Raw genomic sequence first — 24,918 nt, forward strand, 5'->3', positions numbered from 1 at the left:
ACAATCAGAAGACACTTGAACTTTGCATGGAGAACGTGATCAATCACAGTGTCGCGATTGTAAGCTTGTTACGCAGCGAGGTGCGCGTACAGTTATACGACATATTAATTTAACTTCAATCAGCCACCAGGCCTACTCCTACAGCGCTAATTCATTCCAGCGAGGAGTGTTTAAGTTTCTGGATGAAATACCAGAATATATAGCGATCACCTACGCGCTGAGGAGCTGCCAGCGCGGTTTCAGTGATGAAACGCTGGAGGATTCGAGCTGGCTTTAAAAACGCCACGAATCCGGCTGTAAAACTGGGGTCGCTAGATACTTCCTGGGAGGAGGTTACTTTCCTCGCTGCTTTTATCGACTTTAATTGAACCTTTGTACAGACTGGGATATCCACCTATTCCTCTTTCGTAGCACTCCTTCTATCTGCTTCGAATCTCGCCGCCAGCATGCTCTCGATTGGCCTTTACGTACAGGTTTATGCCTTTATTCTGAGTATCTGGCATACGTCTTCCGCCGCTTCCTCTGGCTTCTCGTAAAAAAGGGCGATATCGGCTGTATTTCGTGAATCTTGCGCGTTTCAAGCTCTATGGTGGCGCGTTTACACTGTCTGCCTGGGATTGGGGCTCTTGCAGCGCTTGGAATGAAAGGAAGATGCGGACTTGGAGAATGGCAAGCAGCAGCGTGTGTCTTTGCTGAAAACAAAATTATTTACGTTCTGATTTTGAGCTTGGAAGATTAATTCAAGTACAGTAAGTTCTCGTTACATGTTCCCTAGATTTTATTCGTACATGTTCATTGCTGTCGCCACCACTTGGGGAGAGGGATCTTTTTGAAGCATGACTACACCTAACACGTACAAGTTCCAGTTTAAGCAAGGCAACCCTGTATGCAATTCATGTTCGTGACTGATATCGAGCAGTTAACATACACCAAAAATTTATGAGAATAGTGCGTGCTAGGATTTTTTGGAAGGATGTCATTGTTGGTACTAGCGGACTCTGAGTATTTATGAACATTCATATTTAGGAAGAAAACGAAAGAACTGAAATAAAATTAGATTCAGTTTCCTGATACTAGGACGTCTACTTTACTTTGGGTGGTCTAAAAGATTGTCTTTCAAAAAAATTGATTTCACTTTCTGCCATCTTCATTCCAAGCCATCAGTCTCCATTGCACCGCCATTTACGAAACACTTTGCACACCACGCGAAGCAACAAATGAATTACTGTTCCAAGCGATGTTACCATTTTTATAGTTGCATCTTGAAGACGAATACCCAACGTAGATTTGAACACATTTAGTTGCATTCAAACGTGAGCAGGTGAGTGCGCAAATTCCTTTCATATTGTTTGTTTCCGACAGCGCACAACAAATCCGAGTCCTCAGAAGATAGGCACCTTCGCTCACACTGTCTCATTAGAACAGATCCTTTTCAAAGGTCTCGAGTGCACTCTGCAAGAGAAGATTGTAATTGTGAAACGCCAGGATCCGAAGTGAACAGGTTTTCGTAGGTGTGCAGTGCACTCGAAGGACAAAACAGAAGCGCGAATAGATCGTCGAGGATCTTCTTTTTTCTTCGCGCAAAAGAAAAGGGCAAGACGATAAAAGCAGGTTGTAGACTGGCATCTGTAGTCCCATAGACTCGTCCTTATAGTCTGACAGTCTCTTTCAGGAGGAACGACGTATTACACAATTATACAACGCGATGTGACATTGTTATGTATCAGGTGGTTGCCTACATAAGTTGGATTTATTTTCTGACGTGAGTCGCTGACAGGCCTCGCAACAGATGGTTTCCGCTGCACAATGAATGCTGCAGTATAATTCGATACGCAAGCTAGGAGATCGGTTGGACGAAGATAAAATTCCCTGTGCAAAGGTTCATGAAAAGTGGAGACAAGATTTTCACTTGACTCTTCCCTTCTTTCGTTACAAAATCGCTCTAGGAATCTCCTTTGCAAGGAGATTGACTTTGAAAACTGGTTAGATCAGCGGATACGGTATCATATTTATGTGGAGTGTAGAGTGGTTTAGAAATACAGAACAGTTGAATAGTGGGTGGGTGGAGATGGTAAAGGGAATATTTTTGGTTCAATAGAAATCTTTTTTATCCTATGTATTGGTCAGTTAGCAGATTTTAGGAATTCAGGTTCGGAATTTCTGACGATGAGCAATCTTTATACAATTATAACCTAAAAGCTGACGTTTCTATGAGAGGTTAGACAAAGGCAGAGATTATTTAATCGTGTGTATAAACAACAGGGATGGTATTCGGTCTCGAAACCGAATCTTTTGTGGGTTCGAGAACCTATTTATTTTGATACCGAATTAAATAAAAAGTTCTGATAAAATACAATTTGATACTACTGAAATTGAATTTTCGATACTACTTCTGTTCTCGTTAAGCACATCAAAAGAGATGATATTTGGTTCCATAGGACCATTTACAATTAGAGTCCTATTAAAGGACTTGTATCTAGAGTCTTAAGACGTGTTCAGTATCTTCCAAAATAAACACAATCTTTTCAAGCAACCGAATTCTCTAGATCAACGAACTCTTTCAATATATTTGTCTCAACAATATGCACGAGTTACTCTTCATTTCAGAACCCAGTGCTAACTTTAAGACATTATTACCGAAAAACGAAAGCAAATCAGACACTCTATTATAGGACATTTTGTGCAATCGACCTAAAACCAAACCAAACTTCCATCTCCGCATTAACTAGGATATGAAATAAGAATTGAACACTCATAGAAGTATTTCACGTGGATACAAGGAAGATTTAGCGAAGAAAAGATAAGTTTCTGCTGCTCCTGCTTTGTTTCATAGAGTTCAGCGCAAAAAGAATGTCGAACGCGATAAGTGCTATGAAAGGGCGCACAATCGTATCTCCAAATCTCTTTAGGTGGAGGGTGATCGAGAAAAAAGACCCAGCGGATCGTTTAATGTTCCCCGTAAGAGACGCGGTCTCGCCCCTGCACTTTCTGCGAACTTCTCGAGACGTTAGATTATCGTATACTTCGGCTCACCCTTCCTTCGCCACCCCCTTCATGGACGCGAGAAAAGTTCTTCCTTAGCTCGTATAACGTGGGTAGGTGGTGTGTTCCTCCTACCTGTGTTTCTTTCACGCTGCAGCCCTTCTGGCTAAACTTCGGGGCCATTAATTTACATTAGGACATTTTTCAAGAGCCCCCGACGACCGTGTACCTTAAAATTGGCGAACTCTTCTTTTTCATGGCGCTCCCTTTACAAGGAAGAGCCCTCGAGTTGTTCGTGCCCTCCTTGTTGGCGTCGCACTTGAATTCTTTACCGTTAAATGGCGAAAGGAAGATGGTATGTGTTGAATAATGTGTCCGCTAATTTTATCAAGTTTGTCCATCTCGTTGTTTAAGTATATCCATGAATGAAGTGTGAATATACTATTCTTACTGGTTTGAATATTTTGAGGTTAGTTTTATGACTGTGAATTGATGGGGCCAAATTTTTCATCTAAGCATATGAAATATTTGTTTTAATGTTATTACACTAAAAATAATTAACAATTACAAATGTTTTATTGCCTTTTTTTATATTTAAATATGGTTTAGGTCAATATTACAACAGTGGATCCGAATAATGTGGATAAAATAAATTTTACACCTTAAAACAAGATTTTGTAGCGTTCAAATAAAATTGAATTCTTTACGTAATCTATCTGGGAAAATCAAAGTTATTTTGTTGTTATTGTTACTGATATATTAGTAACGTTCAACTGCAAATTGCTATCATATCATTTAATTAACAGAAAAATCAACTGAAGCAAGTTTTCTGTTTGTTATATAAGTTTTAATAAACTTACGAATAAATGAGTTTTAATTTTCATAATTCAGATGTGAACAAAGTTTTCTAACAATTCTCGCGAAATGAAATTAATTAAAATTTATAAAGTTGAATGCTGCAATGTTAAAATGCATAGCATATAAATAAGTAACACGTTAGATAACACGAGTAACTTTAACCCCACTTTAATATTTTATAAAGCTCGTTGCAATTTATATTTCTTATGAAATGAATATTTGTAATAACAACAGTACCTTGCTTACGCAATTCTCTCATTTGTCTATTTGTATTGTTCATTATATTATTTACATCAGATTTACATTCGACAATAATAGTAATATTTCATCAGTTAAATATTATTAACTAATTCTATTATTGTCAGTAATTAATTAACTAAGATGAAATTAATTAAGATACAATTAATTACCAATAATAATCATTCAAATAATGGATAATTTGTACATTATGATTCATCCGTCGACATTTGCATAGTTTCATTATTTAGGAAAAATGACAAATACTTTATATCAATTATATTAATTATTAATTATGTCTCCTTGGAAACATGCCGAATTTTTAAATAAGTTCAGACGTTATTATAAATTAGAAAACGTTTTAATATTTATTAAACGTCAGAAAATTATGCACGCGTCATTGGATATTGTTCTCGACCAAAATAACGCCGTGAAATATATTAGGTCATGTGTCCAATTTTACATAATATAGATATCATGTTTCATGCAGGTATCTCCATTTCTATGATATTAAAATGACAAGTGCAGGATATGCATAAGCTACTCTGCAAAATGTCAATCGAGCTAAACACGAATATCGCTACAGATTACTGAGTTCTATTTACACGGTTCACTGAACACATACTAATAGGTTTGCGCATAATCAATAATAATTAACAATTAAAGTAACCAATTTGGGTTTCGAGGAATTTTCTACTTAACCCATCAAAGCTAATAACATGTTCCTATATATTTAACATTAATAAAGAAGCTACCCCAATGCAAATAAATAATCGCAGTCTAATTTGTTAGACTTCCAAGTTATCCAGAAAATCCTGAAACCTTTTCTCCTACTTTGAAGCTGATTCTTTAACATATTATAATAATAATGATCAGAACTGCCCTGTTTGTTATTACTGTAGATAATCTAGGAACGCAATAGATTGTAATCTGTTCATTGGCACGCGCCTGACATACTTTGTCTTTGGGTATACATCGCCATGCGTCATTATATCCCATCATAAATCATAAGAGCGAAAATTAATAGAACAAGAGTGAATAAACTAGATAAGTGTGGAATTCCGATCTGCAGTGCCAGTTCCTGGACCGAGTTCACCAGAATCGGGACAAGGCGATAACGGTAGACTTTACTGGAATCCTTTTTCCTCTTTTAACTCTTTCCCTATCTTCAGCGCGTTTTCGTGTCGTGGCTTGCGCATATCTTGGACATAAATCTCAGCCCACACAATAATGAATATTTATTTTGAATCCTCCTACATCTATCCACTCAGCCTGATGACTTTTAGGAATGTATAATATTACCACTGCTATGGACTCCGCAGGATTTGAATTAAATTTAAGGTAAATTTACCGCTATGCCAAAGCAGAATAAAGATGGCTTTAGAAAATATCGGTACTTCTATTTTCGGATATGCGTACAAAGATGTAGGAAATGAAAAGAGCAGACATTTTAAATACCATAGGTATTTAGAGTTCCTAAAATCGAATTCCCTTTATTACATTAGATACCTTGTTTATTTCAATATGTAGCAGAGAATATCCTTGAAAATATAAATTTCTAGCAAACGATCGTCTGTTGAAGACAATCGTTTACAATTCCTGAAAGTGCTCTAGAAACATAAAATTCCCTATGACTAAATGGGGAGCAAAATTCCTTATGACTAGAGAATAAGATTCCCTATGACCAAACCGAAATCAGAATATCTTTATGTGAACTTATGTCATTCTTGCAAGTGCTGAATACATCATTAAAATATCTCTCACGCAATTATGGTACATCCTGTATCACTTGAGAGGGCATGTACCCCAAAGAGCGGGACTGGTATCCAACATGGCTGCCCTTGGTGCCTCGAAGGATTCGGAGGTCCCAGGAAGTTACGCAATATCACTCTCATCGCGCAATTACGAAGCAAGAGACGTTTCTAGCCACTATTTTTCAATTTCCTCATTTTTCTCATACATAGTCTAAGCAGGAGATTCTCAGGCTGCGTGAATGATTTCGATCTGATAACCTCGCGGGCGCCAACGCGGAGATACTTTTAACTAATTAGCGACTAACAAGATGAATGAGATATTTACGCTATTAACGTACACACTTCAAACAGATTTGATGGACACGATAGAGGCGCCCATCGTATGGAAACAAACGAGTGGCTCACATAAAACTTTATCGGCCGTCTTCATCAAATGAGTGCATATGCAATCAAATTTTAAAGTCAATTTTTTGGAGTAGACAATTAGTGATTTGAGCGAGTCGATTCCTGCACATATTTTCTCAGTATTGTTCTGTAAATTTTTAGTCCTTTCATATTACGTTAATATCACACATTTTATGGATTTCGAAAGCGTAATGTTAAAGAGTCACATATTTTCTTTTCTTTCATGCAATGAAATTTCGATATCAATTTTGTTCGAATAAATAAAACGATGATTTTAACAGGTCGATTGCTGCAGATATTTTTTCGATATTATTTCCTAAGTTTTCAATCGTTTTTTATTTTTATTAAGTCAATTCCACACATTTTAGAGATTCCAAAAATGTAACGTTAAAGGGCCACATATTTTCTTTTGCTTTAAAGCAGTTTTTAACATTCGCAGAGTTTATGTAGGTATGTTTGTTTGTAATCTTCCACGTAAATTTTAGTATTTTTACTGTTGAAATATATTTCTCGCTTTATTGAAAGTATTACACAATGTAGGTTTAAAATAATCGGTGGGAATCATGTTTGGGGAGTATAAAGGATAAATGAATTTAGTTCTCTCTTTAAATTTTTATATTTTAATGAAAATTTATGTAACATTACGTATCTCGACTGAATTCTGTTAATCTCGATATTTTCCCCTGTAAATATTTATCTTAACAAAGCATGCTGTATGTTTAAACAGACAAAAATTTTTTTAGAGCAAATAAATAATAATCAGACCTTTGAAAAATAACCTAATATTAAGTAGAAACTAACTTACACTTTAAAAATTAAATAAATTGATTTTCCCGCCATGTTTGATTGACGTTTTTTTCGCGCGTTTGCATTCGGGTGTCGTCGTGACGGTTCGTGTACTTCCGTAAGTTATTGCTAGACGCCAGAATCTATCATTCAGTTATAAGTTATGATCATGTGCGTACACTGTGTCGAAATTTTTGTGTTCTTTATGAGTTAGTATTTTTTTATTAATAATTTTGCATTTAAAGAGTGTAGTTCTAAGATTCTTTCTTCTGGAACGTTACATTTTAGATTTGAAACGCAGCGAAAACTTCTAATTATTGAAAACAGTATTTCTTGCTTTAGGCGTGCAGTAATTCGCGTTTGAACTAGAAACATGTAAAGCAAATGCAATTACAGTGTCTAAATTATGGCAGAGATATAACTAATTAATAGTAGACTGTGAGTAATTAATTGTTTATTATAAAGTACCAGCGTGTGTATCAATTATATTAATTAACTTATCAACTGGTAATTCTAAACGAAATATTGTCTCTCTTCTCTTACGTTGTGAGTCACGATATAGTTTACATAAAGAGTAATATCGTTCTGTAGGAAAAGAAACATTTTGCTTATGGTTTCATAGTGCACTGTAAATTTATGGAAACAACTGTAGTTATACTAAAAAAGTTAAAAGTTATTTTGAAAGGAATAGAGATAGAAAAGTTCTTGTTCTAGAAATTATGAACCCTCAAAAGTAGTCGAACTTTTGTATCAAGTAATTTTTTATGAAGTTGGAGGAAACTTTCAAAGTTTCATTGCGATATCTATGTACACATATACACTCTCTATGTGCATATGTACTCTATTTTATACGAACTTAAAATTCTCTAACAGTTTGCAAAGAAATTATACTTAATAGTTTATTTATTACCAACCAAAGTAAAGTCAAAAGTGATTATAATAAATTCTAATCTGCAAAATATGCAGAATATTTAAAACAGTTGGTTTGGTTTAAAAACAAGTGATTCCAAATAAGAAACACAAATTGAGAAAATAGGTAGAATAAGATTTTACTGGGAAATAGATTTCTCAGAAAATTTATTTGAAATTGTAACTTCTTTGTCAATTGACACAACAATAAAAAAAGCAGTTATATAAATATTGAACTAATATTACTATAGATATAAGTTTCATAAGTAGAATAATTAAGCTACAACTATATTAAGTGAAATTGATTTTTTTAAACCCTTATTTGAGGGAACAGTTACTTTACGAGAATTTTAGATAACAAATTTTTTTTCTACAGTGTTAACAAAGAACTTTTCAAACACAAAATTTTCCTTAAATTTTAAAAGAGCACTAAAGGCTGACTAAATAGGTAGATACCAATCTATAATACATTCAAGATATACAGGGTGAGTCACATAACTGTATCACCTGAATTTTCTTGTAAACTAGTTGTATGAAAAAATATTTCGAATAAAAGTTGTTTGGTATCGAGAGTGTGCTCCTCTTTGGCATATTGCTCTTGATACCAAAGAATTTTTATTCGAAATATTTTTTCATACAACAAATGGTGTACAAGAAAATTCAGGAGATACAGTTGCATGACTCGCCCTGTATATTCATTAGAATATTAATAGTTTATTTAGAATTCTAAAATATTATTTATTAAACTAGGAAATCATTGCAAACTGGTATACATATATTTCCCCAACCCTTAAAGTTACTAATTTTAACAACTAAAATCCCATATGGAAAAATATTTGTTTTTAGTTTTCATTTTGAACGAATATTTTCATACAGAAACTCCTTCCCCAAAATTCTGCTACTCAGAAACAGCTTGCACGCAAATTAATATTTCACCAGCTATAAAATACAAGTCCGAAAAGTTTCGCATTGAAGCAAATTGGTAGTTGCCGCTCGAAACCGCTGGAGCACCCTATTTACTCGCGGCAGTATGCCCGCCGATTGCAGAGATTATCCCATTACTACTAATTTCTTCACTTATCCTAGTATCCTGGTTTCTGTTTCAGCACACCCTAACGGGCCACTGCGGGAAGGTGATGGCGGCGAAGTTTCTTGGCGACCCTTCAAAAGTCGTTACAGGCAGCTACGATCGTACTCTAAAAATTTGGGACCTGCGTAACAAAGCGTGTAAGTAAGCGCAGAGGAAACAAATAGAAACGTTTAAGCCCGTCGGCGCGAGCGTTCCATCCGTGCCTTGGACACGGTGAACGGCGCTGTGTAACCATAGACAGAAAAGTAACGCGATGCATTAGGGGTAATTACGTTCCTCATTATTCCCATTAGTCATGTGTAATGCTAATACACCTACGGGCGTCTCGAGACAACAAAATGAACGACGAATATGCGTGGCCAGGCCTAGGATGAACGCCTGTTGCCACGTCCATGCGTTTCACCGTGCCTCCTACCCTTCGGTAATAAGGGGACGACTTGTTTTATGGAAATTTAATTGCTGGTTATATAATTTGTCAGTGGCACTGGATCGAATCGAGTTTATAGGACGACTGGAGTTGTCTCGCTGCTTTTTGGGGTAGGGTCATTTCCTTGCGATTAGAAATGGTTCGTCATCGGAAAAAGTAGTTTAGACGTTAACTTTTCAACATCGTGTTTTCTGCTGTACAGGTTTGCCAGGGAAGATCATTGAGTTCATGTCAATTTCCTAAGTCACTTTATTTCTTTCAGTAGAATTAGCTCTTCGATATTTTGCTATGGAATATTATTCCTGAAGGTGTTGCTTGCTTCGAATTCCATAAATATGATTGCTTTATTTGTGTAATACATTTTTCAAGTTGTTAAGAATTGTTTTATAACATTAAGTGAGTATACGATTTTAATATGGCTGAAGTGCCAGATACTTAATTTATTCAGTAAGTTCTTGGTACTTTAAAATTGGTTTCCTTATTATCTAAATGAAGCGCTGTAATACTCTTCTATTTCTTATTTCAATCTCTTAAAAAGAAAAATATGAAGTAGAATAAACCGTGGCTGGACTAATTTCCTAAATTTCTGTGTCTTACAATTTAGTGTATAGGGAATGGCCAATAATATTTAAGAGCCACTTTAAATACCAATTAATTAAAATATCCCTCGTCACGCAGTACTGTCAGTAACAATAAAAAAATTCCCTAAACTTAAACATCATTACCTCCATTACCGTCCATAGACTCTACTCGCGCCTTAAACTCTTTATTGCTCGCTGGACCTTAAAAGGACCAGGTACTCCCCGAGAAAAATCCCTGTAAAAGCTCGCCGAAAATTCACTATAAGACTCACTAAACTGTAATTAAAAGACTCTCTCAAGAACTCTGGCGAAAGAGTAACTAAAACACTCGCTTTCGCCTTGCGCAGTGCATTCTTAATTCTTTCTAAACAATTCGGTCACACTCGCTCACGGAGGAACTCTCTCGCTCCCACGCTTCTAATTTAGAAGTCCCAGCTTCTGGGGCGAGGTTCACGATCTTTTTTCCCCTCCCTCTCCGTTTCTCGTCCGGTGGCGCGCAATCGCATTAGAATTAAGGCTGGATGCGAAACGTTAGAGCCGTCGAAGGACGCCGAACATTAAAACGCGTATTCTGTTGGCCATTAAATCTTTCCCACGGGCAGCGTAAAAGTGCGCACCACAATGTCGTCTTCCTTGCGCAGAGACGCTAAAGCGTACCGCTGCCGCTTCAAATGGCAGTCGTATAACATCTATTGATACGTATTTTAAATTCCTGGCCCTGGTACTTTTCCCGTCGTTTCCCAGAACTATGCCAGGCACACGGTTACGATCTCGAAAAAACCCTATTACTAGTAACTAATTAGGAAGTTCCTTTGGCAGAGCCCTCGCGTCGTGGAACTCTATACGAATTCATTGGAATTGAAAATGGAGTGAAATTCTGCGAGTATGGGTGCTCGTTGTGTTCCAACCAGACCTAGGGGAATTTCATTTGATACGGGAGCAAGAAATGCCAACTGGGAACTATATTCAGGTTTTTTGTTCCCACTTGGGTTACTTGAGAATTTGGCGAACATTGGTTTACCTGGAATCACAGCAAATTCAATTAATAAAGTGCAGGTTTTATTATTGTTTTAGTTAGAAACTTGGGAAATAGGTCCAGTTCGTGGTGCAAGTTGAGTCAGAGAATTCAAGTGTTTAAATAATTGAACATTAAAGTATTTGAATGTTAACAAACTTAGAAGCTTCGAATATCTAAACATCTTGAACACCTAGAACACCTAAAATACTAGAAACTGCGAATATGTGAATACTTGAAAATTTAAAAATTCGAAAGATTAAATATTACTAGATTTGAAAATTTATTATTCGGAAATTACTTATTCTAAAAAAATAAAAAAAGTGAATTAATAACACCTGATGTATCTCGTTTGTGAAAAAAGAAGTATATGAATTGAATTCTCCATATTAGTAGTCCAGGTTAGAAGCATAACCTATTTTTCCATATTTCAATGGCTTCCCATGAGCGTCCACATTTTCCAATAAACAATTTTCACCAGAAAAGATTTGAATTAAATTTTCCGATCGACCTCTCTAATACAAGTTATTACATTTCATTTTTCATGGAACTTGGGTAGAGAGCAGGCAGTAACGAGCCAGTGCTCGAAATACAGGGTAACTTTGACGCGAATTTATTCGTCCTACGAAAGTTAACTCCGCCGTAACGAGAAAGATCGAGTAAAAATGATCTTCCGTCTTAGCGTCACTTTGTGGGATTAATTAAGCCGATAAGGCTCCTCTCACGAGCTAGCGGAATCCTTTCTAACTTGCTTCAAGCTGCAGCTTCTTCTTTTTTTCCCTCCCGCCAGAAACACCTTTTGTTCGTACCTATCGACGCTCCCAGCGCGGAATGCTTCCCGATAAAAGAAGCTCGGATAAGAAATTGGTAAATTCATGCAGGGTGAATACGCCCGTGCCGAAGTTAGATAGGTCGGGCGATTAAGGGAAACTTGTGATGGAAGAAATTCAATTTAGATCAGTTTGTAACGAGACAGCCTTCATTCTGTATCGGGGTTTCCGCGCGAAACTTCTTCGAGTTTTCTTTAACAGATTTATTTAGCGCATCGGTGTCTTAAATAGAATATTTCGACGGAAGATTCTACGCGATAGGGCTGAAGTATGTTGGGATGATAAATAAATTTGTTGGAGTAAATATTTTTGATATTTTATAATACTCAGTTTTTTTAATTAATAGATAATTCTTAATGTTTAATAGGGTAGTTTTTGATACCCGTGTCACTTGATAATTCCCTCATGAAATATGGAGTCTCTTGTAAAACTTCGTTTTAATGGACTGAAATTACAATTAAGAATGACAATTTAGTAAAAATGGGATAGAAGTTTCCAAGATTAAAGACATTGAAAATTGTGTTAAGTTTGTTTAATTTTAGCATTTCTTTTGTTTTGATTTCTTTACATTGTGCTTTGTCTTTCTTGAGTTCCTCAACTTTTACTTCTAATTAAAGAGACGATTATACAAGTATGGAAAATATTACTTTAAAATAATGTTTAACAAATATTAGACCAGCTGTTTGTTCTATATCTACCTGCTGTTTTCTTAAAACATAAATAACGTGGCATTGTTTAAAGAACGTCAAACATTTATTTTTCTCGAATTTACACAAAAGAGCAGTACCATGTTTCGACGGTATTCTACAGAAAGACAAAAAACCAACACGAAGCTACGGTTGTTCTACGTCAGTTTGGGATCGCTGTGAAATATATTCGGGGACCACTAGTAGAAATAATTCAGATTGCTACGTTTGTCATTTAAACAGTTGTTTTTGAATAGTCAACAGAAATCGGATTTATTTTGGACGTTGCTGTGTACAAATAAAAACAGTGACGCGCAGGATCTCTCTGTGGATTTTTAAATAGACAGTTTACTGTTTTATTACAATTAAAAGTTTCTGTTCGTATTATATCCGAAGTCGTTCCATCGCGTGATAAACGGTGCTTAAAAAATAGGCCAGAGTGACAATTTACTGGCAGGTGTGGGGGCCATTTTGGCATTGTAGCTGCGTGGTGCTCTTTTGCCAAATGGGGGTGGCTTTAAGGGGTCAGAAAAGTAAATTGAACGCGGAGGAACGTGACCCGTTGATGTGAGGTACACCAATGAGAGGTCTCTACAGATTGTAAATGTATGCAGGATTTACATTTGATCCCTATAGACCGCTGACTAATCTCGTGAAACCATTTCGTTCGAAGAATCGTTCGAGATATCGATTTTCACTCTGGTCAACAGTGGTACAGGGTACCGATGCAGGACCCCACTCAAGTAAAATTCTATTGACAGAGGACGTCCGATTCTGGACCGCCTTAGACGACACTGTGCTCAGTTGTATTAATTTGCAAGAATTGATAGGATAACCTTTCTAAAATTTACCTTGGTTACTGAGGATCTCAGGAACACCTTGCGTGACAGGGAATTCCTAAGTAGCGGAATTCAGTACACTATTAAATATAAATCGAGTAACGCCACTAAAAGTTTTCATAGAATTTATTATCAGCTATTCGTTTATTTTTATACTACACTATTTAATTATACACGCCATTAATTTACAAATTATTTTTTATTATGAACCATTTACTGCAGTCCTACAGATTAGGTATGACATGTAGTACTTTTTTAATGACGCTCTCATTTAATTAAAATTACTTGAATCTCATTTAATTAAAATACTGTCCATACGAAAACCTGTAGTTCATGAACAAACGACATAATAGTAATCAATTGCTTTTGTGGTAAAAAACTCCGTTAACTCCATTAACTGGTTTTGTAACCAAGCTGTTAAGATAGTGGGTTTAAATATATGTATAGTTTCCATCTAGTTTTACTTTTTGTCCAATAGTTGACGCTTGCGTGCTGCTTCCTCTTTCGCTGGCTGCACGCTTCTCGAACTTTTTTCAACCGCTATCGCGTACATACTTTTATTTACGAAAGATTTTATGTCTTTTTTTTTCGTTCAACCTATCTAATTACCTTCACTTTTTTACCACAAAACCCAGAAACGATTTGTGTTCTTTTTCCCAAATCTAATTAGATTAAATCTCACGTAGTATCTTTATCCTAACCTCAATCTCTCCCTACAATCGAAACGTACTCAATTTTTCTCGACCGAATTCACTAAAATTATCCCTATTTTCGACAAAATTCACGACATTTTCGAGGAATACTCCTAATTCCCACCTCCCCAGGCGAGAGTCGCGTCGTTCCCTCAAAAATGATCTCCCAGAGCAATAGAACAGTTGACAGCGCTGCCGTCAAGCGCAAAAAGCAGTCCTTTTGTTAAGTTGTCCCGAGCGATTACGAGGTACACTCGGCGAGCTAGACGCGGAAAGGCAAAACTTCATTGTTTTGCGGCGGCAACGTACCGTGCAAGCGTTTCTTTCCCTCCCCCCCCTCCCTGCCCCGCCCTCGCCGCCAGACTTTTTATTTTTGACACGTATAAATATATAGCGAGTTGACTGAATCCGCTGGCGCGCACTTGAATCGTCCTCCAAAATTTCCCAAGCTTTTGCGAGCTGAATCCGAGTTAATTTCGCGCGCATCGGGGCAGCGTGGGGGGGGGGGGGGGGGGGGGGGGGTAGAAGGAGGGGGGGCAAGGTTGATACACAGACCCGACCCACCCGGACATCCATTTCGGTTAGGAGGCTTTTACGCTTTTGTTGTGAACGCGGTCCCACGGCAAAATAGTGAAAACCAAGCCCCGCCGCTATCAGGGAAAGGCGGATGGCGGTGGAGGAGCTGTACAAAAGTTTTGCGGGAATAAATCTCGCTACGCAAGGAGCGGACAATGGGGAACACCGTCGCTGAAAGCGCGTTTAGGCGTGAATTATTGTTTATCTAGCTTTAAGACAAAAAAGATGCTTAAAGTGGATCAGCTATTTTCTATTGGAGTATTATCTATCTTGTTCCTCCCTCTCCCTCCCCACCACCTCGCCTTGTACCACCCCTTATCCCGTCAGCCTGTCAACGCTTTGGCAGACTGGCGTTTGTTGAGGAAAGTTATTCGCTATTTATTTTTCCCATTTTTTGCGGAACGAAAGATATCAGCTCGCCGCAGAAGATTTATTGTTTGGAAATTTAGGATCTCCTCCTGTACGTGACAAGAGCACAGTCGGTTAACAATCCATTGGCTTTCAGCGGCGAGACAGGACGTCTTGGCGAAGGCGGAATTGTAAACCTTAATTCGATTTTGATTCTGCTGAAGTGATCAGGGATTCCGGACGGCTTGGTCTCGGAGCAGAAGTAAATTGCTCAATAATTATTGAAGTTGCCGAACTTTGATGGCCTAGTTTTCGGTTGGCGATGATTCGGAAGTTCTGCAGCAATTAGAATCGAAGGCTTCAACTTCTGGGAGGAAAGAAACGTGTAAAGTGGGAAGTTTCTGGGCGTTGACAAACCTAGCTGGGGACATTGAATTCGGAATTTTGGTGTTCAGGTCTTCTTCGTTGTAAAAACTCAACTCCTCTCTTTTTTAACTACAAATATGACTTGCCTCTGATGTATTCTTAATTTTATTTTATTCAGTTATTTGAATATTTGAATATTGGATATCCCGATATGAAGGAGGATTTCACAAACAACCGTAGACCCAACTGGATACACCCAAAATCTCACATTTACACTCTAATACGATGCAAACTCTTCTCTGGCAACACAGGTGGTACATGAAGAGCAAATTGACATTGAGAAATGCTTGTTTACTTGCTCTGAACAAGTTTCTCCTAATCTGAAGTGTGTGTAGCTCTCTAGTAATGTGCAAGGAAGGAAATGACTGTAAGAGTTGCAAATGATAAACAAACATGCGAACTTGAATGTCTGATTAATACACAAATGTCAGTTCGGTGTATCAACCTTGTCTAATCGCTCTCAAAATTAACTCGACAGTTCTACCAATATTTCTTCGCGAAGTTTTCCTTTAAGATACTTTTTAGAAAAAGTAACAAACTTCAGTAGGCTATTTATCTTTCTATTTTATTATATTCGCAGCAGGTTTAGAACTCCATCTGTCATATTTAAACATATTCGTCGTTAAATTTCTATCTATCTGTACCCTTCAGATTAGGCAAAATGACCCAAGAATTCTTCAAGCCCCGCCCTAATAATCCTTCCTTAATCACATCTCCTGTGTCAGCCGTCAATTTTTTTATTGGAACACATGAACATTAATATACGTTTAAATCTCATGTAACACATTGCATTCGAGAAACGCGTATCACGAGAAATCCTCAAGTATAGACTGTACCATGTACAACATGCATCACGTCTCTACAAAGACAAATCGCTTGGGCGTTACCTATCTAGTTCAAGCGCACATTTGCGGTGTTGGCAAACATACGCATATGCGTATCTAGTTTTCATTGGTCACCAGTTCCTCCACGCTATATAATATCACTCACGGTTGCGTAAATAAGGTCGTCAGCTAAGTATGCCAGACGCAGTAGTCCATCATCTCTTCTTGAGTCCACAGGATTTTCAATTTGCGCGTTCATGGTCAACGCATGGTACCCAGCCCTGATGACCGTAATCACCCATGTGATGACTGCATGGATCGCGAAAAGCTGCCGATTACGTTCGTAACAAAGGGGATCAGGCTAAGATTGATAGCGTAAGAGATTTAAAACTATTGTTAAGTAATTTCTGTACTCTGCCCCGGGACTAAAGGCCAAGAATTACTGCTAAGTGTTGGTCGCTGAATTCATTTGGCCTTTCTCTGGTACGTTACCTCTTCCCAAGCGGTAGCTCGTTGTGGTAATGTTCGTATTCCGCCGGCATTATCATTAGGATTCAACCGAGTAATCATCGTTAACGTTCGCAAATAAGCTCGGTGAATTAGGAATATTTATTCATTGGTCGTGCGCAAGAGTGTTTCGTACACTGGTTCGCGGCTAAAAGGATTCGCCGGTGCATAGCCTTTAATCGTGGCTCCATTTTTGACATGCAAAGCAAGTCATGTTACGCGCGATTATAAATCATGTTTCGTGCACGGGGAACGGTACGAGCAGAAAATGGACCGACAAGCTTCACCTTACGTGTCTGGCGCACTTTCAAAGAAAATTTCCTGCCCGAGCTCGTATCGCGCCCATTTGCGGGATATTTTTTTCTGGAAACTTGTATCGCAAGAATGGTCGAAATTAAATACCAGCCGGCTGAAAATAATATTTCATCCGAGCGTTACGCAGAACCTGTGCCTCTTTGCTTGTTAAGGCCCCTATTGTACCGCAAATCGAAGAACACTTCAGGCGAGTAGCGCACCCTTTCTAGGGAGTTTTCGTCGCCCCGCTTCAAGGCTGCGCACCGCTCTTTGCCGTCTTGCTGCTGCGTCCAGTCTGGGGGAATATAACGAGAGCGACAGGTGGTCGTGCTGGGTTTAATTGATGAAAATAAATAGTGGCGAAGATAATGGAATACAAAATGAAACACGAGAGCTGGATTTATGAATCGTGTGACTGTGATGAACTAGCTAGGGGAATCTACAGATGGTCAGGTACTGTGCTGTGTTTCCATTGGAACTAGAGAAAGAGACGAATTCACTAGTATGAGTTGTATTTATTTTGCTGTATATTCCTCGATTCGCGTAATGTTCCAGAAGCCATCTGCTTTCCCCCAGAAAACAAATTCCCTAGGGAACGTTATTTTTCTCTAGGATGAAAATTACAACATTGTTTAAGCGTTATAGAATGAATAAAATAAGTGTTTAGAAGTCAATATACAAGAAATAATTAAATTATTGTGATTACTTTAAATTATTACTCGTTTGAAACTTCAATACGAATGAAATTGAAAATACACTTAAAATGAAATTATTTTTGTTGCAAAGAGTAATGTTATGTTTTTGAAGTGTAATATTTTTATCTGATTATTGTAATTTAATCATTCAGTACAGATGACACGTCTATTTGAGAAAAACTCTCAAGTGAAATTCTACGGTACGACAAAATCAGGCGTGTAGTGTCCAGTATTAAGTCCCAAAGTTGTGTTAAATATAGATTAATTATCGAGACTTTTAACACGTGTTCTTCTACTTAACAAAATTTCAAAGTTTAAAAAATTAGGGAATTTGGAAATTCAAAGAATTGACAATTTGTAGATACTTGAAATATTAAAACATCTAAAAATTTAGAAATTCAAACAAAAATTTGGAAGCCTCGAATATTTGGAAGCTTAAAGTAACGAAATGCGAGAAACTGAATATAATATCTTCATCCGATTATAATAATTTGATCACTCATTGCGGAAAATGGAAAAAGGCATAAAAATTTGTAGTCTATGACATCGTTCTGGCAAATGCTTTCGAGGCAAAGTAATTTATTCTGTTACGTATTTGTTCGTTACGTAAGTAATGACTTACCCGCAGCTATGATGCAGCGTGCGGGAACATCGATAGAACGGCAGTGCCGAAGGAAAGTAACAAAGAAACCGGATCGCAATTTCATCTTGCTTTGAAATACGAGTAAAGTGCACAAAGGCAGTGTTGCGCCACACCAGTTAACGCTATTATTAAAAGTACGTTACAAGTCGGGGATGGCTTTCCTTTTCGCACTGTGCTTCCAAGGCTGGTCGTTTTCATGGATTTCCGCGACGCAATAAGCAAGATTTCAAACTTAATTTATGCTGAGAAACACCGTTCGCGTCACCTCGTCTCAAGTAACCTCCTGCAAAACATAGACGCAACGGGGTATCGTTTCGACCTCAGCACAAAAGATTATACAAGCTGCAGATAATCCGCTGACACTATTGTCTGCAGTAGAATTGCGATACCTGCAGCCTGAGTAGTTGCAACTAAATCTTTTTTATTGTTTAGTGCACTTTGTTAAAATATTATACACATGGATTAATAACGAAAATAAATAAGATAAAAAGGAGACTGTCAAAAAAAGGACGTAAACTTAAATTAAGAGCGTCTGATAGTTTCCATAACTGTAGCTCCAGTTACCTTGATAGCTGTGCCTCCAATTACCTCGTTAACTGTGCCCCCAATTACCGCGATAGCTGTGACTATAATTACTTCGATAATTATAGAAGTATTAAAGCTTCTCTACGTTTTCATAAAGATGAATGCAAAGCTTAACAATTCCCAGTAAGAAACTAATGTCATAAAACGAAATAAAAAGAGTTAGAAAATTTCAAACACAGTTTCTTCTTAGTAATTGGATGAATGCTTTGTAAAACAACATTTTCTACAAAACAATTCTTTCAAAGGACATAATTTCTATTTAAGGTATTTTTTCACATACAATATCAAACCAAATAAATTTGTATCTACCTTTTTAATAATTCATCTTTCATTGTAGTTTCACTAACGCAACAACATTAAACTCGATCAAGCTCTTTCAAGCGATCAAATAGGGCTGCTGAATCGCGAGAATAAATTGTCACTTCGTTCGTCACCGTAAAATTCTGCCAGGCCCGTTGTTTTGCGACGCGGGCGCTTTGATGTCTATTGTTTGAGCTCAGTGAGCAACTATTGGCTCTGCAATGGAGCTACTATAAACAACGTTAGCTGCCTCGTCCCACGGTTTATTCATTTGCGAATTTTGTAAGGGAACTACTGGTTTATTTTGTTGTTCCCGATCTACGTTATATCAAACGTGATTTACTAGCCGATCAATTAGCCTGTCGAATTTAGAACAAAGATACGTCAGTTATTGATACCGCTAGAAGCTCTGTGCTTCCTATGAGGATGGAATTATTGGATCCTATTACTTCGCAGTGATGTATCATACCCGTCGACTTAGATGCACCGACGTAAGCAGATTTTATATGAATAGGGAGATACGCATTTCGATTGCATTTTCGAACAGAACAGTACTATCACAGTTTCGCCTATTTTTGAAATATATTTATATCATTCGTATCAATTCACAGGAACAAGTTAAATTTTAAAAATTGTTACAAATAGCTTTTTTTTGAATATATGGATATATTGAAATTAAGGATTATTAGAATTTTATTCGTTTCACAAATTTTTGAATATTTTGTTTTCAGTACTTATTAATTATATAGAGAGTGTTTCAATTACTTTAAAATGTATAATATATTTAATCTTTTTTATATATACCAGTTTCAACATTTCTTTTTGTCGATATGAGTTCCAGCTGAATATTATTTTTTGCAGGCATAGAAACGAAATTCGCGGGGTCCAGTTGCAACGATCTCGTTACTTCCGATGGAGCAGGTTCCACGATAATCAGTGGCCATTTTGATCAGAGGATCAGGTTTTGGGACACCAGAGCCGAGTCCAGTTCGAATGATATCTTGCTCGAGGGAAAGGTCACGTCACTGGATTTATCCCGTGGTGAGTTTTGCATACTAATATTCAGTCTATACAGCACTGATTGCGCAAAAGTTTAAAATACTGAAAAACCTTCACGTACACATATCCCTCTTCTTATTTCAATTCTCTATTATTGTATAATTCCTAAAATACTAAATCACACTTTTTACAATATTCTGAACCGACTCCATCAAATACGTCTAAGTACTTTGCGCGGGAAAAATATTTTGAGGTTAGATCGCTCAGCTCCTCACGCCATATAAGGGATGAGTCACGTACCTGTATCTTCTAAATTTTCAAGTAAACTATTTGTTGTATGAAGAAACGTTTCAAACAGATATTTGGTATCGAGAATGTGCTCCTCTTTGATATGCTGCTCCCAATACCAAACAACTTTCGTTTGAAATATTTTTCTATACAAGAAATGGTTCCCAAGAAAATTCAGGTGATACAATTACGTGACTCACCCTGCATACTCTCAGCCAAACAAAGGAACGAATATATACGACATCATTCCAGCAACCCCTCCTTGTCGAAACATTACATCAATAACCGTCATCTGATATCTCGAAGCTTCCGTTTCCCTGCAAATTCGCGAAACACGCCAAAATAGAAAGCTCCTTCGAGGAACACACATTGTTCCAGCGCATTTGTTTAATCTCGGGATAGAAACGATATCGCGGCTGTAAAATTTCGCTCGATTACATCATGCCAGTCTAATGCGTTTCCTTTATCATTCGCCGTAATACATTATGCATACTTCCATTAAAGCATAATACACCATTCCCCGGGAAATGTGTTCGCTAAGGACTCGGAATGAAACATTTCTCGAACCGTCTTCCCCATAGGATTTATACGTCCAGAAAAGGAATTACTTAACCAATTCCTCCCGTTGCATTCATAGGGGGGAGGGATAGGGGGCGGGGCGACGGAGATGGCACTGCGATCGGTCTTTTTTCCCCATCGTCACTGTTCAAATAACGGAAGGCCGCGGAAACTTCCTCGCAACGTGATCGGAATCCTATCAGAATGTAATCAGCGATTGCTTATTATCTTTATTCAGGCACGTACGCGGCTTGTTGTATGGCTAACCGTATTAGCACAGCCAATTTAACTTCAACATCGGCGACATGCAAATTCAAGTAGCGACACCTGCTTGTTTCCAGATGCAAATTACCTTTTGAGCTGTGTCAGGGACGATACGCTGAAACTTATTGACCTGCGGATGAAGAAGATCATTGGGTCGTTTAGGTGAGTATCTTGTCTAAAAGTAGCGGTTGTTCAGCGTCTCTAAGGGGATGCTCCCCTTGTTCTGGCTGGGGAAATCCTTGCGTGCCCCAGTTAGTCGTGGGGAGAATAATGATTTGTAACTTTTTGGCTTGCTTTTGTAAAGTTAATGGCCAGTAATTTTCCACAATTTTTGAAATTAAGTTTTCATCAAATAAATAAATATGCTTGTGCAAAAAAATTAGGGAACTATGCAGATGAATGGAATTGCTAATATTTCAAATGCTTTTCATGTCACAGTAATGTTTGAAAAACTTTTGCAGTATTGCATATGTGTATTACTTTTTTTTTATCTGTAATATTTTAATTCTTTTGAGCACTGTATTTTAGTATGTCGATCATTAAATTAAATAAAGGGGGAATAAGTTAGAATTATTGAAAATTAAACACTATTGTCAACTTTTGGTAATTGGGTAGTATATATGTTTATGTAAAAATTAAGTAGATTTTAATTTAGAACATAATTATACTGTATTTAATTCAGTTTAATTTAATGAGTTTAGGAAATTTCATTGCTAATTTTTACGGCCTTATTTTGAAATAGAATGTTACTTTTTATGTTCTACAATCACTGAAACTTTTTATGACATAAAGAACGAGTATTTGCTATAAATTTAAAGAAGAATTTAATTTTAGAAAATAAAATTGCAAACAAGATAAATAAAAATATTGTAATAATAGTACATCTATCCTACGAAACTGGGATTTTCAAAAATTAAAATTTGTTTAATATTGAACAAAGGATAAAAATAAAGCTATTTCGTTAATTCACATAGAAAATGATTTTCATTAAATTTAACTCATTTGCATTAAAAATATTAAAATATCATTCAATATCCATATAACCCTTAAATACATTGTACATATAATAGAATGACGTTTCATTTAATTTATAATATTTCGATCAATAATATGTCCTTATCTCATGTGTATATTAACACAAAGCCATTTGTTAATTACTGAATTAAATAAGCTACACATAATAATGTAAATTTGGTTCCCTCCAGCAAATAGGAGGGAAATTGGGCAGATGTTTCGGTTTGATTGAACCTTTAGTTCAAACTAATGATTAAAATACTATATCAATATTAATTATGATGTATATCTATTTGATTTACAGTGCTGATGGCTTTAAGGTTGGCTTTGATTGGACACGGGCAGCTTTTAGTCCCGATGGTCAATATATATCAGTTGGTTCTTCAGATGGATCCGTTTTCATTTGGTCTGTCGCCACAAACATGATCGAGACTGTACTGAAAAATCACTCGTGAGTAATTTTGCATTACACGTGTTAATTGTTGTCAATGATCATTCGATGCATCTATTATATGGCTTTGAATTGCATTACAAAAATATTTTACTTCTTTATTTTATGCAAAATATGGCTATTTTATGCAAAAATCATCTTTTACATTGCGATAATACATTTGAAATATGATTTGAGATTACTCTTTCACAGAGTAAAGTGTGGAAGAGCATAATGTTTGAATGGACTTATTATATATTTTGCATTAAAGTAGGAGATATTATTTCAGTTGTTTATTCTTTCGCGAATGAAATTAAAAAGCTTAACCACATATTAATGAACTAACCAGTTACATAAAAAAGGCAAGACGTATTTAAATAATAAAAGAACTAAAATTTTTCATCATATTTCATCATATATATTAATTTCTTATTAAATTACGTCTTATATTAAAACTATAATTCTCATGTCTGAGAGAATTACTCTAAAGTGAGAATTAAAATTTTTTCTTATGCATTTAACGTTTCTCAGGACTGAAAAATGTTTTAATTTTTTCCTTGCAATATATGTTGTGGAATATTGTGCTTCTAATTGTCTTACAAATTTTTATAATATTTAATATTCAGTTACATGCAAATACTATTTTAAGTGATACTTGCTATTAGCAGGTACTAATTTTGTAATTACACATAAAAATGGACTGGAGAAATCCATTCCCAACACCTGTTACTATGACATAATGTGCAATCTTGGAGTGCATGGTCATGAAATATGTTTGTTGTGTGTTAGAAATCGAATGATTAGCCGCGCGTGATGGGAATTAATTAACAGTACAGAGCAATCTGTGCGAAAGTTTAAATGAAATGAAAGGAATGATTTAAATAGCAAGAATTTCACTGATTTTACAGAGGTCTCTAAAAACTGAGTACATTCAAAGTATTTCCAAAAATTAAAATTTATTTTTACTTTTAAAAAGAAATGGTACTTCAACATTTAAAATTTTATTTCCATGTTCAGCTATTCCTTTAAGACTTCTTTCCAGTATAATTTTGTTGAATTACATCTAAAAGTAAAAATAGTTTAGAAATAATATTCTATATCTCTCGTTACTTGTGACGCAGTATTAAAGAAATTTTAACTCATGTTCTCGCAAAATCCAACAGTTTCACCAATTGACAGAATAGGAGTTAGGTGAACGAAGAAAAGGGAAAGAACTTGAAATCAAGATTAAAATTTTATTTCAAACAAACGCTGATACAGAAAATATACGTATATATGATAAATTCAATCCTGTTGTGAGCTTTAACAATCTATATTTTCGAGATCATCTATCAGTCCTTTTGCGACCGCAGCAGGGAAAATCGCAATCCCCTTTTTGATATCGATTGGAATGTGCAATAACGATATTAAACCGTGAACTATTCTAAAAACCGTGCATGGAAAAAAACCTGTTCAATTTTATATGACATTTTATGGCTTCCATTACCAATAATGGTGAAACTTATTAAACATGAAATTTTGATCGCATCGCGATCGCTATCCTCATGCAAAGCTTTTCATAACTGGTACCTGTTGTAAGCCCAATGGAATCTATTGCATTTATTTAACGTCCTCTGAGAAATATGCCATTGCTTTCTTTAAATTCAATTTTTGGCTAATGATATTATCTTAAGCACTCTTATAAAGATGTATTAAAAATATCAAATCACCTCAGAAGCTTTACGTCTTTTCATGGAAAAAATATGAATTTAATTGTCTCTGTGATTTTTCTTTTTGTTTAATAACTTTTCCTTAGTGAATTATTGATCCAGTGATTTACAAGTTTAGTTAATTTTGAAAACTACTGTAGTATGTTTTTTCTTCTCCATATCTAGTGACATCTAGTATCCTTAAATTACAATGTTTTTTGAATTTGATAATTTTTTAGAAGGCCTTTGAGTATGGCTTTTTTATACAAAAAGATATCCAGAGATTGTAGAAAAAGAATGAAATAATTATTATCATAAATATATACTTTCTCAGTTGATCCATATCTCGTTCAAAAAATGCAATCAGTCTTCGCAAAAACTTGATCAA

General features: G+C 36.2%; 1 protein-coding gene across 2 annotated transcripts in view; it reads left to right on the plus strand.

The window, feature by feature from the left end:
* Atg16 (Autophagy-related 16) overlaps window positions 1–24,918 on the plus strand; it is a 537,024-nt gene that overhangs the window by 488,220 nt on the left and 23,886 nt on the right. For both annotated transcript variants that reach the window (XM_076382311.1, XM_076382313.1), the window contains 4 exons: window positions 9,038–9,158; window positions 20,151–20,330; window positions 21,476–21,560; window positions 22,717–22,863. In XM_076382311.1, coding sequence (XP_076238426.1) covers window positions 9,038–9,158; window positions 20,151–20,330; window positions 21,476–21,560; window positions 22,717–22,863 — 533 coding nt within the window. The remainder of the gene's footprint in view (window positions 1–9,037; window positions 9,159–20,150; window positions 20,331–21,475; window positions 21,561–22,716; window positions 22,864–24,918) is intronic.

The sequence above is a fragment of the Calliopsis andreniformis genome, chromosome 7 (assembly GCF_051401765.1).
Source record: "Calliopsis andreniformis isolate RMS-2024a chromosome 7, iyCalAndr_principal, whole genome shotgun sequence".
Classification (NCBI taxonomy): domain Eukaryota; kingdom Metazoa; phylum Arthropoda; class Insecta; order Hymenoptera; family Andrenidae; genus Calliopsis; species Calliopsis andreniformis.